Source organism: Protopterus annectens, chromosome 1.part0 (genome assembly GCF_019279795.1).
Source record: "Protopterus annectens isolate FY-2018-M chromosome 1.part0, PAN1.0, whole genome shotgun sequence".
Classification (NCBI taxonomy): Eukaryota; Metazoa; Chordata; order Ceratodontiformes; family Protopteridae; genus Protopterus; species Protopterus annectens.
Window position 1 is genome coordinate 1,734,237,968 of NC_056725.1, and position 17,274 is coordinate 1,734,255,241.

General features: G+C 39.0%; 1 protein-coding gene across 1 annotated transcript in view; it reads left to right on the forward strand.

Moving 5' to 3' along the window:
• Positions 1 to 17,274, forward strand: part of UST (uronyl 2-sulfotransferase) — a 2,042,870-nt gene that overhangs the window by 1,347,006 nt on the left and 678,590 nt on the right. The window contains exon 5 of the mRNA XM_044068933.1: positions 11,460 to 11,613. Coding sequence (XP_043924868.1) covers positions 11,460 to 11,613 — 154 coding nt within the window. The remainder of the gene's footprint in view (positions 1 to 11,459; positions 11,614 to 17,274) is intronic.

The window sequence follows — 17,274 nt, forward strand, 5'->3', positions numbered from 1 at the left end:
TTCGATGATCTAATATAGACCCTTTTCGAAGTACAGTTAATGTACAGCTGATTCTAAAATATTTTTAAAACTCCTATCTAAAACCTACTCTTGATTTGTCTCCCAAAACTTTAACTAGGATCCTGTTTACCATAAATAATACTTATAATTGCCAGTGTTTATGGACCTTGCCTTAGGTATCTTTCTGGAAGCATAAAACGTAAAAGTTATACTTTCCTTCATTGCTGCATCAAGGATACATTTATTTTGTGGGTTATCCAAAAAATATGTTCCTATGTGGTCCATGAGCAGTTTTTGTAAACTTTTTAGTGGGTGGAAGTGACGAGATGTGTCAGAGGACACACTGTGGGCAGGGGTTACACTGTATTATTGTGCTAACTGTATTGGACAAGACTCCATTTTGTTTTATCTGAATATGTTTACATATCTTCTTAACTGAACATATCTACATGTTCCTACTGCATGCTAGGAAAGGTGCGGATGCACTACAGATGGCTGCTGAGTCGGCAGACGTCTGCAGTGTGTTCACAGGAGTCGGAATCCACGTTCATGAGCATCCTCAGACGTTTTACATTGAAAAGTAGCCTTACACATTCATGTATTACTGCAATTCATAGAGATGAACATAAAATAACTAATTTGCATACAAAACGTGTAAATAGACTTGAAATTACGTGGAAAACTTGAATATCACCATACTAAATTGTCATTGTTTGAGTTAGGCGAAAATGTTTAAGTAAACCGCAGAATTCTTAAAGTAAAGAAACAATAACAAAAATATATAAACAATTAAAAGCACTTAGAAACAGACAACAGTATTGAATTAAATTAAGGAAATATTGCCTTTAATATCATCTGCATGTTATGGTGGGTATTAATGAATATTGTAAACCTGCCATTTTGAAGCTGGAATTCAGTATAGCAGCACTGCAAATGATTAATGATTACTGAGAAAAAACATTACTTTGTTGTCAGGTACTTATTATGCATACGTGGTAGGAATGCAGTCATTAAGTTCTGAAGTAATGTAGTAGTAAAGATTCCTGGCTGTCACTTATGAATGAAAACTGATATGAATGTATGACACTGTGTGTGTGTGTGTGTGTGTGTGGGGGGGGGGGTTGAATCTATTAAAAAAAGTGTTTGTTTTATTTCTGTGAATGTACTGCAGCTGATACTGTAGCACAGCTTCACCCACCTATATTTGTTTACTTTATATGTTATACTAACAATTAGGCTAGATACTTCTAGCTGTTGATAACCTGCCTTTGGTCTGGGTAATTACTGAAAAGGGTCCTTGGACCAGTAAACTTACCGGCAAACAAAAGTTAATTGAATAAATGAATGAAATGAACAGATAAATAAATAGTTAAATAAATATATACATTTTGAGCCTCCCATTTCTCTAAGATGCATGGTAGACATCTTCTGAAATACAATATTGGTGTATGTATAATTCATGAACAAAATCACATGTATGACTATACAGAGCTTGTGTGTGGCATAGGGAAGTGTTCAGTATGCATACAGTTATGTGGTTTGTGTTACCTAAAATTTTTTTGAGGGTGATAGACACACATAGTCATTTTTGTGCAGTCTGAATGGTGATTACATCTGAATTTTTTTGTATAACTGTGGCCTTTTTTTAATATGCAGTAGTGATATAAAACAAGGGATCAATGTAGAGAAACGATAACTTCAGCCATGAGGAAATTTGCTTCCTCACGGCAGCCCTTAGGACATATGGGAAATGTCTGTTCGGTAAAGGAGGAGACAAATAAGACAAAAGCCTGGAATCAAGTCCCTGACAGTAATGCAGTGGGTGGCAGAAACTTCATATTAACACAATGTAAGAAGCGGGCAAATTATATAGTAGGACCTGCTAGAAGCAAGACGAGGCAGAATGCAATTGCCTGTACCAGTACTGGGGAGTGGGGTAGGACTCCAGCAATTAAACACTTAGCACCAGATGAGGAATACCTTCTCTCTGCCCATGGGAGTGCGTATGCCACAGAGAATAATGTCACTGAAATAATCAGAGCTAATGTGGGCACTGGCTGTTACCAAGGTTTCCAGCAGCAACACTCATCTGCTGATGAAGGTTGGTTTAAAAAATGTACCATATAGTCATATAGAGATTTGAATGCTGACAACAAATGATTACATTAAACAAATGACAAATACTATTACTAGGTGAACCTTCTACATCAACGTAGAATAGCAGTGAAAGCAGTGTGCATGGTAAGTGTCCCCACACCCTCTTAATAAGCATACAGCAGTGTATGCTATCTCATTATGAGTAATTTTTTTCAAATATTTTTACAGGGTCAGCATTAGAAGCAAACAGTTCCACTATACCAATGAATTTGAGAGATCAACAGCAAAATAGCTGTTGGTGATAATGATGTTATATGGCAACCTAAAGAAAGTAGCACGCAGTCCGCATGTTTAATGTCAGGATCTCACATCCCACAACAGGTTAGTAACTCTGCAGGAAAGTGCATCAGAGCGTCAAGCACATGTAGACATTGCTTGTACAGGAGGGGCAACCATGTGTACCTCTACATCAGTATCTCCAAACACCAAACCCTGATGAACACTTTGATTATGATGAAAGGCATTCAGAGGTAGCAGTGTCTGCAGTGGCACCTTTACAAAGGGAAGGCAGGCACAGACATTTGTTACAGCTACCCCAGGAAATACAAAAGGCATTGGGTTGTCAGCAGCAAATGTGCTGTGACATTGTTAGGGCTCAGTGCACTGCCACAGAGAATCAGCTGGAAATAGTCAGAGACATCCAGGGTATGCGTGAGGATTTCTCGCACTACCTCAAAATGGAAGAGTAAGGATAATGCCACAATCACACTAAGAGTAGCACGGTGGCACACTAAGTATCCGTGGCTGACTCCATTTGTACACTTATTAGGACTTACCAGACTCAAGTGGGAGACACTCTTGCTAGCGGAAGAGGACAGGGTACTGTCTAGACCCAAAGGGGCAGATCACATGACACTCCAAGTCTTTCTCAGAAAAGTTATGTAACTAGTCAGGAAGGACAATCACAACAGATTTCATGCAGGACACATCAGCATTCATGTACACCTACCAGAACCTGTTATTTAAGGTTCCAATCACATTCACGAGGTGCTGCCAGATCAATGTCTGCAGAGTCACCTTCATCATTTAGGTCATGGTCTTCAACCAACTCACTATGCAACTCTCATGACAGACTGTCTTCAAAACCACTTCCACAGACACTTAGCCTGTCCTTTGGAGATGTGTGTAACTCATTTGATCTTGAATTACTGTGAATTAACTTTGACAATTCTGTTACTTAAAATTTCACCTTCATAAAGATTGTTGAATGGTTTAACTAGAAGGGAAAAACATATCACAAAAAAATGTTGGGAGTGGTTGGGTTACTTTACAACTGTGTCCATTGCATCTTCTTAAGAGTACTGTTAGAACCTTTAGGAACTGTGGAAAAAATCTATATGACATAACATGACATTGCAGTCACTAACAGCACTGCTCTATGCAATAACATTCCTACAGCTGAAAAGTATTAGTACACAACTTTTCATGGAAACACAGTAAGAAAAGTATAAACGATAATGGGAAAAGTATACATTTAAATGAGTATCCTGTCATTTAAACAAGCAATGCTGTCACTACTACACAAATGATATGTTTTGTCTCTGAAGTCACAAATCACTTGTAAGACAAAATAAACATAATGTGATGTGCAGTACTTCAGCAAACAACCCACTTTAATCTGATAAAAAATTGCAAAATATTAAAAAAAGTTTTCATTCAAATGCAATGCATGAAATCATGAAATAGTCCTGACTCATTCCCAATGTGACGCTGGAAAATAGATGTGCTGATCCACACATGTTAAGAACATCTGCACTATCATCGAGGCAGAAGCTTATGAGATCCCCAACGTGTCCCTCATTTGTCTCTGGAAGATCCCTTTGGCAACTATAGCGAGGGCTATTCATACATTAGTGTCCACAAAGATAGGAAGTCCATGCATTCCTCCCATACACACCCACTAAGGACCTTATACTGTTCCTGTCCTCTCTGAACCTGTCAGGTATTTCCTGATTATTGAATTTATAATGAGTTATTCTCAGCCTGTATCTCTGTCTTCTTGGGCAATGAGTGGTGCCAGGAGCAAGTGGTTATGGCTTGGCCAAGACAAGCACCTCACACCTAGAAATAGCAAGGCTAACAGCAACTGAGAGCATTTTCATGGATTCCAAAGTAGTTAGGATTGGCAAGATTCTGCTGTATATAATGTATCTGCAGAAGGCACGGAAAAACATGAAATTCCCACTATGAATCACAAACAGCTGACAGACTGCTTCATTAGCATACACTGAGTTACATCATATCTCATTTACGTCTCATTATCAATTATTTGCGTAATATTATTCAGTGCCATCTCGCATTAGCATAAATGTCCTCTGTGAATCGTAGGTGAGCTGCAGTCATTAGCGGACAGAGCCAATAGCAGTAATGCATCTGTGTAATGACTACGAATAACACCCCATATTGGACATACAGTGCTAGAGACAGATAACACAGAACAAGGAACCTAGTACTAAAAAATAATTATCAAGAACAGAAAACAGGAAGCCTCCTAGTTTATGGAGTAAGTTTGCTTTCACATTCAGAATTCACTCATTAACACTCTTAAGAAATAATCATTTTTATGTATTTTAACATGATGTGTCAGTTCTTCCTCTATAATGGGCCAAAATATTGTAAAAATATAGTTGTACTGATGTGTTTTAAATAGTAAAGATTTTATGAAGAATATGCTTGTAAACAGAGAGAGCTGTATCAGGCAGTAGTCCTGTTGTGTGGTGTATAAAAAAAGAAGGCTGTCAACCTGGTAATCAGAGAAGTTGATAGGGAAGTTTGTGCTGGAATAAGGTTCTGGGGTGTGTACTCTAACTATGAAGAAACAAAGTGGAAGAAACCTGGAATAGCATGCACATGTTTGGCTACGAATCCAGACATAAGGAAAATCAACTAGGGATTGTAGCCAAATTGATATGAGAGACTATAAAAAGAAAAGTCTACACCATTGTCTTTTCCTCTTTAATAAAACTACATTGCTTTTTGGATTAGCTGTCTCTACCGCCATATATGTGTGCATATATATGTATGTGCATATATATATATATATATATATATATATATATATATATATATATATATATATACACACACACACACACACACACACACATATAGATGTAGATATAGCTATAGATATAGATATGTATGAGAAGACAGCAGTTGAGCATCCTGAAGACCAGTAAGGTCATTAGCTTGATGCGTGAACTTGTGAATGTGTGAACTTTCATGTCTGAAAAAAGAAGCTGTAAGCTGTATTTCTGATATCTTGACAAAATATTCAAATGCTTATTAATTTAATAAAAAGGTTAAAATAAACTATTCACCCAACATAAACAAGAAGTGTTTTCACTATACCAAAACCATATTCCCCATGAGTGGATAGCCTATTTTTATATCAAAGCCAAGTAAAGATAATATGTAATCATTTTAACTTTACTGTTTAACTTACACTTTAGTGTACAAAAATATGCAGTTGCCTATTTTCTTTACTAATGAATCATTGAGCCACAATTCATTGTAGATATAACTTATGGAAAGGACAGGTTAAACTAAAAGTTTTCAGCTGTATGTAAATAAGTAATTCTACTCCAGGTATAATGGGGGCTATACTTCCCTCTCTTCCACAGCTTATAAAACAAAACTCCAGGTTTCACAGTTATTGTTTCGAGGAGTTGCATCTGAGTGAGTTGTACTGTGATATTTCAGTAGGTTTCTCTCCATTATTCCACATGTGTAGTAACAGGTCTACTTCTAATTACCTAAATACAACTTACCCAAATCTCACTAGATTGAGACAACTACACCAAACGTTCACTTAAACAAACGTTAGCATCACTGGAATTTTAAACAGGGAAAGGAGGCACTTGGCCAATGTTCAACAACAAATACACAGAAGTATATCAAACCTACCTAGGTTGGGGGCTACACCCCCCTAACTATATATACCAACTACGAGATCACACTGTATTGGAGAAAAGGGCTAATTTCCCCATGTCGGCCAACTGCCTCCTTTCCCTGTTTAAAACTTTGGTTATATGAACGTTCCGTTAAGTGAACAGTCGGTGTAATCTCGATCTAGTAAGATTTGGGTAAGTGGTATTTCAGTAATTAGAAGTAGACCCGTAGTATCATACGTGGTGTGTGTGCTGCACTGGTATTACCACACAGCTAGACTTCCAAGGCACTCATTTTTTTGTCTGCTCCCCCCCCCCACAACCACACACAGAGACTACTCCCAGGACAAAATTTCTTTAGCCACCGTGCATTGCAGCTTGATAAATCATTAGTGTGCAGTTGCTTTGCATGTCGAACAGATATTATTACCTCACAGCCAAACTTGCAAAGCCCTCACTTGTTTGACTTGTATCTGAAGACATTCTGGGTATGCAGTGGGATCTCTTCAGCACATAGCTTAGCATGTTTTCCTGGCTATGTGCAATAGCGAAGTGGGAAAATTGGTGCTTGTACTAGTCATATTAAGTTAATTTGTAAGATGACACTGCGTAGATTTCTTGTGGTTTAAGTCACAGATGTAGCCAGCTATTCTGTCACCCTGCTTAAGTTAATGAAAAATGGTGTGTTACTTATCTGGAGCTCTTTAAGCCAGGTCCATTCTTCCCCATCAACTCTTCTACTCTGAGAAAAAAAGGTCTGTTCATGCTCCTAAAATATGGCTTAAGGAACCTAAAAAAAGGCAAGTTCTTCTTTACTTTTAAACAGTAGCAAACTGCTTGCTACACAGGTAGCTTCTTGAGTTTACTCCTCACATGGAGCGCTAAAGCACTTCATTTCTGACAGCAACTGCAATATCAGCATTCAGACATTAATTTCTAAATACCGATGCTGCACTTAAGACTGATTCAGGACTGCCAATCACACCTCCTAACAGTTTGCACCCAAGGTGGCTGCCCCCTTCAACCCACCCGAGCTATGCCTCTGGTTTAACACTACAGTCAGTTTTAGTTAAATCTCAAACAGTTCTTTATATGTCAGCCATATTCACCACAGCTGAATAATAATCCTGTCTGTTAACCAGGTAGGCCTACTGGGCACACAGTCCCTTTTCAGAAGCAACAATGTCTGGTTAAGAGATTTGCTTAAGGTCACACAGCATACAGAAGAGGGCTAAGGAATTCAAAACCTGTACCACAGAAACTATAGCTTCCAACCTTAACCTCTGCACCAACTGCCAGACTACCTGAATCACTTAGAGGATCATAGCAAACAGACTGAATGGGTTGCTACATTTGATTACATTGTTTATCCCACTTGCTAAACTAAGGAAAAGTACCCATGTTACTGAAAAAACATTTGTATTTTTTTAATAAAAGTAGAAGTGTACTCTGCCCATATCCAGCTGGGCCAAACTTTTTCTTTTTGCTGTAAGTAGTACTCTGCCATGTTTTTTTTCTTACGTCTATTCAGAAATCTGCTGTGGTCCTTTTACTAGTGTGTGTGCTTTGGCAGTCTTTTGCCAAACCCCTCCAAAGATGATAAAGCAGAGGTTGGGAGGGGCAGCAGTGCATGCAACCTCTCTCTAGTTGTGCTGTCTCATATTCCTGGCCCTTAGACTTTGGTGTCCATGCTTGCATAACATATTCATTAAGAGCCACCAAGCTTGTACAGAAACAGTTATATCAGATGGTTGTGCAGCTTTTAGAAACCACCATTCAGTCTGGCCATCAGAAGGGTTGGTGTACCTGAGGAGGTGGAGTGCATGAAAAAGGAATATGGCTAAGGCCCGAAAAATACAGAAATGTAGCATCTTAGTCATAAGGTAAAAAAGTGCATTTCATACCCCCTAAAAAGAAACATTCATCCTGAGTGACATACAGTGCCGTGGGAGTGATGTGAGGTTTTGCTGGATACCTTGTGAAGAAGAGTCTTGGAAATAATCCAGTCATAAGGTTTGAAGATTCTCTGTCATTTTCATAAATGTTAGAAGAAAGGATAGGAACATAATGGTCCACATAGGGAATGGAAAAATTAATTACTAGTGTAAAAGTTTGTAATGTTTCCTTCGTGCAAACATGTTGTAAATACTGACTCTGTCTCTCATGAAATGTTTATTTTAACATATGAACTGACTTGCTAGCTAATCGCCCTAGAATGATAAAGACCTAACTGTGACTCAGATAACTGGCAAATAGAATGGAAGTTAGTGTCCGACACCAATTCATCAATTTTTAGGTGGATGGGAGGAAGAAGAAGATATGGTTTGCTGCTGTACTAACATCTTATCTTGTTAGGTGAAATTGCATTTGCATGATGGACCTTGACCTGCCATCACTAACCAAGCAGTGCTCATGATGGACCGTGACCTGCCATCACTAATCAAGCAGTGCTCATGATGGATCTTGACATTCCATCACAACCCAAGCAGTGCTCATGATGGACTTTGACCTGCCATCGCTAACCAAGCAATGCACACGATGGACCGTCCATGATCTGCCATCACTAACCAAGCAGTGCTCGTGATGGTACTTGACCTGTCGTAACTAACCAAGCAGTGCTCATAATGGACCCTGACCTGCCATCAGTAACCAAGCAGTGCTCATGATGGACCTTGACCTGTTGTCATTAACCAAGCAGTGCTCATGATGGACCTTGACCTGCCGTGACTAACCAAGCAGTGCTCATGATGGATCTTGACCTGCCATCACTAACCAAGCAGTGCTCATGATGGACCTTGATCTGCCATCACTAACCAAGCAATGCACGTGAGGGACCTTGACTTGCCATCATTAACCAAGCAGTGCTCATGATGGACCTTGACCTACCATCACTAACCAAGCAGTGCTCATGATGGACCTTGACCTGCCATCACTAACCAAGCAGTGCTCATGATGGACCTTGACCTGCCATCACTAACCAAGCAATGCTCATGATAGACATTGACCTGGCATCACTAACCAAGCAGTGTTCATGATGGACCTTGCCCTGCCATCACTAACCAATCAATGCTTATGATAGACCTTGACCTGCCATCACTAACCAAGCAGTGTTCATGATGGACCTTGACCTGCCATCACTAACCAAGCAATGCTCATGATAGACATTGACCTGGCATCACTAACCAAGCAGTGTTCATGATGGACCTTGCCCTGCCATCACTAACCAATCAATGCTTATGATAGACCTTGACCTGCCATCACTAACCAAGCAGTGCTCATGATGGACCTTGACCTGCCATCAATAACCAAGATGTGTTCTTGATAGACCTTGACGTACCATCACTAACCAAGCAGTGCTCATGATGGAGCTTGACCTGCTGTCACTAATCAAGCAGTGCTCATGCATCATAGCTGGATTTTGATGCAAACACAAAGCATGGCCCTGTGTAGGCAACATACAAACATACTGTACATTGAAGTGCAGAGGTATGGAGAAGTGGAGAAATAGGTTAATGTTACTGTGTCTCCTCAATGATTGCACTCTACCATCTGATTCTCACCACCAGCACCAGTTGTCGTTATTAGAGTGGCACTAGGAAGTACACTTCTGATAAAGCATGGAACCTTCCCTATGGGCGGGGTAATGTAGATTGTACCATTCAGTGCAAAGAGAGGAATGAATAGGTCTGGAAAGGAGGAAGCTTTTGGTCAGCAGGCATGGAGTAAAAGAAAGCACTGAAAAATATATTAACCGATTTGAAGATGTACATATGACAGCCACAAAAGTGTTCATTGCAGGAAAGAGAAATTAAATTAGAAAAGATTGACTCTGATTATTGCTTACTTAGTAGAAATGAGTAAGTGGCATGACAGAAACTTTGGAGTGCCTTACAAAAATAAATCTTGTATTAGAGGGATAGACCTCTGAGTATGACCCAGCTAACCTGAGTTTGATTAGTGGTCTGGACACTGGGAGAAAGGGCCTGGAAAAGGCATTGCCTGCTCATGTCTCCTTAGTAGGTAGCTGAAAGAGATGCCTTGGGGGTTTGTTAATGTATCCCTTGTGGTAATGCACCCCTTCTTTAAACCATGGACCTAGCAGGACCTATCCATTCACAAGGGGTACAGGGCTGCTTAAAGAGTTGCATCTCCTTCATAAGGGAGTGATATTGTCATGCCACACCTATCATGTGGGAATCAAAGCGTGGTAGAAAACGCATATAGCAAAACACTCCTGATGGCTGCCTGTGTGATAGTAATAATGCAGCTGGCTCTTACCTTATTGGGAAATGAATGAGCAGGATTATGATAACTGACCAGATAGTTGGGATGTGTGTGAGGACTAAAACGAACAAATTAACCAAAATATATATAAGAAGTGTCATGGTAAATGATATGCTCCATAAGACAATACTGTATACTAATCACAGACCAGTTCATTGACTGATACATTGCTCATGGATGGACATTTGACAAACAATGGTACACATTATGCCAAATGGAAATGTTGGTGAACTCATAAGAGCACATTATCAGCTGAGAAAATTGAAGTCAAAACAAGAAACTGAAGTAAAATGCTAGGATCCTTTTAAAAATGAGTAACTTGTAGGTTTCCATGAGGAAGCAATTATTATTATTGTTATTGATAAACAGTCTGAGACATGAATGAACTGTACAAGCCTTGTTTCCCATTAGGTGCTGTTTCATGCTTTGTAAGGTAGGAAAAAATGAGCAGTTACAGAATCTTCAGTAATGTGCTGATATGGGCACATCTATCTCCGTTTTGGCCTATCTAGACCTTCAGAGATTGGTGTGAGGTCTCTGTTAAATCAGCTGTAAAGTAAAGTCACTTTAGCCTCACATAGCAAAAAAGTCGAAATTCTCTACATTCTTCTGGCCTAGTTTTCACAAATATGTAATATTTTGCATCAGCAAATATTGATGTATGACATTTGTGACCCATTGTCTCAGTTGTTTCAACTGCCCTGACTGGAAATGACAAACTGCCTGAGGCATGTATGCTTTCCCACATCTATTTATCTGCTAAACTCCATGAAATACAGACAAGAGACAGCTTCTGCTAAAACCATTAAGCTGATGTAGGAACAGGTCACAATTCTTTTTCAGTTAAAGTTTCCAACCTTCAGATGTATTTACCTTTAGTGTGACTACAGTTGTCATAGTTGTAAAGCCCATATGTAGACACTTCACTGGAAATAAAATGTCTTGTGGCAATATACTTATAGATGTGGGATATTTAGGTATTCATTTATGTCAAAGGGGAAATAAAAACATGCTTTAATTGCAGTGTACTTAAAGGGAGGATACTTTATTAACAGATCTTCATTTATGTGGAAGCAGTCTGGAATAGGTCCTTCATTCACAGTGATTTGTCTGGGTTGTCTTTTTTAGGTTTGGACTGGAACAGCCTACTTATATCAACATGATTAGAGATCCTGTCAACCGATTTCTATCCAACTATTTCTTTCGACGATTTGGGGACTGGAGAAGTGAGCAAAATCACATGGTCCGTACTCCAGGCATGAAAGATGAAGAAAGATATCTTGTGAGTTCATCAAAATGTTTATTTTGCATCAAAGTTTTTTTTTCTCATCATTCAAACAAAGATAAAGCTCATAATTCTTCTTGTTTACCTCAGTTGCTTTAGACCGATGAAACAACATAAGTATTCAATTAAATAAAAATTTCTGCTCTTTGAAGCTACAATTAATCTGGAAAGGAAATCTCTGGCCTGCATCATGAATAAACTGTGGTGTTGCCAGATGTTTACTGTGGTTGTGGAAGGTTTTGAGAGAGGTATTTGAATTTTTACATCATTATTTTTATTCAGAATATACTGATTAGCTGCCAGATGCTGCTACCATGCAGACACCGTCATTATATTCATTGGCAACAAATTTACAGCACGATAAGACACATACATTACACTTGGAGGAAAAGTAAAATCATCTTAATAACGATGACTTAAACTGCTTTGCAGAGATTTGTAAGACCAGATGTTCATAGTTTAGCACTACAGCCAACAGCATTTACTTGTACTGTCCAGATCTGTGGCCATTTAAGGGGTAATGTTTATATTTTGGGGGTTCCCATGGCATTTTATATGAATTTAACCCTTTGGTGCTCAGATGGTAACTATTCTGTGCAGTATTTGGGTATATTGGCTATTTCAGTGACTTGTGTTTGTGAAGAGACGCATAACATTGTGTTATTTTGTACCTCTGGCAGTATTTCCTTGGCAGTATGCAGAGTTCACACAATTATCTGAACTGAGATGTGCAGCTTTTTTTTCTTAGTAGTTTGTGTTTTCTATTGCTCCTAGAACAGTAGAGTTGCAGATTTCCTGCATTGCCCGGCATCCAGTTGCAATCCCCACCTCCAAAACCACCAGTCTGTCTACTGGTTCTTTCACCATTGTTACTGGTGTTTAATTATGCCTAACACTGCTTGAACTCCATTCTTAGTAAAGTGCAAGCTTACCAATTATTAGGTAGCAAAGCAAAGCCTTGAATCTGTAGCTCATAGGTGCCCATGACTATAAATGTGTGCTGTGGTATTACCATCCCCCAAGCATGAGACCTGCTTCATTCTTAGCTGCTTCTGGTGCCTAATGTCAGCCTGCCTGTATTTAACCATTGTTCTGAGGTACTTTCAGTGTTATCTGGTAACTCACCATAAACAACCCATTCTGGCCCAATGCAAAGTTGTCTCCACTGTCAACTGACCATTTGTTATGACTCTGGGAACATGACTGTGCTGTACCCTAGCAGATTTATTTATATAAAATGCTTAAATGCACAAATTGTACTTTATCCGGCAGTACTGTGGTAAGAGTTAAGGCTGTTTTAGTCTTGGAGCTGAATCCCTCATTCTCCATTTCGATACTCTGTGACTGTAAGCAAGCCATTTAGCCACACTAGTGTCGCACCAGGAAAATGGAGTTTAACTGACATAAATTATTAAAATATTTAATGTTAACTAGCGTCACTAAATATATTCTGATATGGTCCGGCAGGGGAACATTACTGAGTCTCCTGACCGATCTTTGTTTAAAAGTAATGGAGCAAGGGAAAAGTCTCTAGTTTAAATAATTTCATAAAAATCATTGTATTCTGGTGTGAGTTAGTGTAGTCTGCAGTTGTCATTCACAAGTTATGCCAGGTGCATTAATCCCTGTGTACATACAATAGTCAGTATAGCTTTGTTAATAACTGGCAGTCTCTTTCTTCTGTTATCCATGTAACTCATCCTAAAAAGAATCACATCATTACAGTATTACATCAGCAGCCTCACTGTGTAATACAGAGGGTCTCTGTCACATGATCACTGTTTCAGAATGCCTGAAATGTCTGAAACGTCAACTATTGGGTGTTGCAGCATACCTCTCAACTTTCCAGATTTTCTCAGAATGTCCAGAGTTTTGCTCATATTTTTGGTCTGTTCCTCATAGAATTTGTGGGTTTCTAGCAAATCACTGAGGAATAAAGTTACTCAGCAATAACATTCATTTGAGTTTCAGCCGATATATTCTTCAGAAAATGCATGCTAACACAACACTTGTTATTCTAGCAACTTTCTAAGTTTATAAGAGCAATATTTAAAATTTGTTCCTGATTTTGGGCCTTTGCCCCCCAGTAATTTTGGCTTTGTCCAGATTTCTTGCACTTAAGAGTTTGACAGGTATGGATTTTTTTAATGAGGTTGCTGTACAGTGGGATCAGGGAATTTGCTATTTTCCTAAGTGTAGTGTGTACTCTTGGAATTGGTATATATAATTAGCAGGGGTGCTGGGATGCAGGGGGGGGTTGCACTCCTGCAAAACCACTTTTTTGTGTGTGTATGTTTTCAGCATTTCAGAGGATTGACTATTTGGTCTCAACATTTTGTGGTTTGACGTTTGTGATACAGATCCAATACAGTGTATCCCTTAGTGTCTGCTCATCCTTGTGTACTGTATGCTACTTATTTGTGTTGTCCAATGAATAGTATAATTTCCTAATCTGTAGAATTCAGATTACCTCAAGCAGCTAATGTTATTACAAATTGCTGCACAAAAAGTTGACGTGAATATTTGGATTCCGTAGCTGTACTGCATCATTAGATCTATCAGTGAAAGTCACCTCATTACTTAGTGGAAGTACTTGTTCCAGTAGCTTTCCTCACGATGCGTATGTTGAGAGAGTTTATGTGGAGTACGTTCTCCAGTGTTCTATTAATTGTGGTTGATAGTTAGAAAGACCCCTGAGTGGCAGGGAAGGTTCAATGTTTGTCAGCATGTAGGAGGAAACAGTGGTCTGCATCTTTTTCCCCCTAGGCTTCCTATTAGTAGATACAAATTTATCCACCTAATTAGAGACTTTTTTAAACAATGGAAAATTGACAAACCTACTGACTTAGCAACTAAAACTCAAATAAACCTAAAAGTGTTACTGCTCAATACTTGGAGCCTGAAGAAGTAGCTCCACACTCTACAAACTCTCCTCACTCTGGAAAATATCTACACCTGTGCTGTTACCGAGACATGGTTTAAATCCACAGAAAGTACTCCTGCAGTGCAAGCCTTCAGTGCTTTCCACACATGTAGACCATCAGCTGCACAGACAGGGGCGAAAGGTGGTGGAGTCTCAATGTGTTAGTAACAAGTAAAACTCAAGTTTGGTTTAACAGGATGATGCCCTGGAATTTATCCATATGCAACTCACCATAGACAGGCTCCAATACCATAACCTTGCAAGCTATAGGTCTCCCTCTATATCATTAGAATCCTATAGCTCATACTTAGACATAATGGAAACATTCACCATTAAACCAATTGCCCCATTCATGGGAGACTTTAGCTACCAGGAACCAAATAATCAAACGAACTTCCACAGAGTCCAGTCAAGGTGCCAAGAGCAGAGATGAAACCGCATCCAGTGAATGTAATGAATTGCTTTATTACAAAGCAAATACTTTATGAACAACAGTTAATAACTTGGAGCTTTCATCCTCCAACAATAAGGACTTCTTCAGAGTTATTAACCACAGAAAAACATACCCATATTTATATAACAAGTACTCCAGGACTCTTCCCTTAATAATCAATCAGTAATCAATTAAGGTAATACTATCTAAAAGTCTGTGTATAAATTAAAGGGTCTATATTACAAGCTAGAAAGCTGAAAAGAGTAAAAGCTCTTTGATAGAGCTGTAAATATCGAAAGTACTCAATAGTGAAGACACAGAACAGAGATTTTTTTTTTCCTCAGGGAAAAAAATCTCTGCTCTGCAAAAAAAAATGCAAACGCAACATAATGTAAGGGACTTTGCCCCCCCACACCCCCCTACTTAAACCAACTCCAAGATTACACCTCAGTGCAGGAAATAGCAAACTCCCAAAAAGAGCTCAGTGATTTTTTTTCCCCCTTGGAAAAAAAAAAATCGTTGTTCCGTGTCTTCGCTATTTAGTGCTTTCAATATTTATAGCTCAATCAAAGAGCGTTCGCTCTTTTAACCGTTCAAGCTTTTGATATAGACCTTCATTTAAATACATAAAACCTTTAACCACTATCAAATATAAATGTATTTAATTTAAAAAAAAGCACATACAAACGCTATTACTGTATCTTAGTTGAATTAATTTAGCCCAAGCACTCCTCATTAAACTCACTATTAAAAATCTATTCTACAGGTTCATATGTCTAAACGTTAACTTACCAGTAGTTAAAATTACAACTTCCCAATTTTAATGCACTCATAATGGACACACTGTCATTGAGACGGGGGGGGGGGGGCATAGCTTTTAATTGCCAACACAACTCTTTGGAGAGGATTAGGGACTATCCCTATGATATAAAGAAGAACAACTCTACTAATGCATTGAATAGACACAGTTTACAGTGCAAATGGTGAAGTGGTTCAGCGGTTTGTGTTGTTGCCTCACAGCAAGAGATTGTGCAGAGTCTGCATGTCCTCCTCCCTGTGTTTGAGTGGGTTTCCTCTGGGTGCTTCGGTTTTCTCCCCCGTTACAAAGACATGCATCTGGAGTGTCTCTCCCCAGTCCTCCACTGAAAATAGGCTTGTTCCAGTTTGGAATTTCCCAATAAACAAATGTTAAATAAATAAATAATGATTATAAAAAAAAATGTTTTCTTTGTAACTGACAAATTATGAAATGTGGGAGACATGGGAGGTGATGCTGACACCCTACTAGAATTTAAAGGGTTGTGTTAGCAATTAAAATTAAATGCTATGGTCCCTTTGATATGTACCTGACCAGGCACATGCAACAGTTGCAATGCCCACAAAGGTTCATTATCAGGAGAATCCAGAGTATAAACACATTGTACTGTATGGATCAACTTAAAGCCCTATCCATGCAGTCTGCCTCCAACATGTTACAGAGTGGCAGCCTATGCCTGGCATACAAGCCAACCTTGGATCCAGCTCTGTGGACCTTTTCTACACCTGCAAAATGAAAAGCATCAGAACAACTAGATCCAAAGATTTAAATTTTGCTTGTGACATAAATAAGACGTGGCTGGACAGATATGTGTCTCAGAGGATCTCCATTCTTCCATCCATGTGACTGGTTGATTTGGAAGAGTTTTTGAGATACCTTAACACCACCACTACATTCCTGCAGCTCACATGGGTGATTAACCTGGATCATATGAATTACCTTTATGTCCACTTATACAAAGACACACATAATGAAAAGTATGCTACTAAGATCCACAGGAAAGAGACCTACTCAAACTTGCTCCTGCATTACACTAGCTCCCACCCCAAGCATCAAAAGAGGTCAGTAGTTAAAGGGCAATTAGTTCGAGCAGCTCATATGATCTCCAAAGAAGATTTTCTTTTAGAATGTGATAACTTAAAAACTATGTTCTTGGGGAGGGAGTACCCAGCAGACTTGCTCAATGAGCTTATGCAGGAAGTGATAGGTAAAAGAAGAGTAGGGCATTTTAAGCCCATAGTTGGGGAAAACATACTAGACAACAGCCCCTCTGAAGTTGAAGGGGGGAGACCTGAGTTGGAAAAAAGTACTTTTTGTAGATCTATGGTGCTTACATTCAACTCCGACTCATACCACTTGATGTCCATTTTTTATAAGAACTGGGACATTTTAATGGATGACTTGTACATCAGGGCACAAATAGGAGAAAGACCTATTGTCACATACAGAAGGGGCTCAAACTTAAAAGACTTTCTTAGGAAAGGT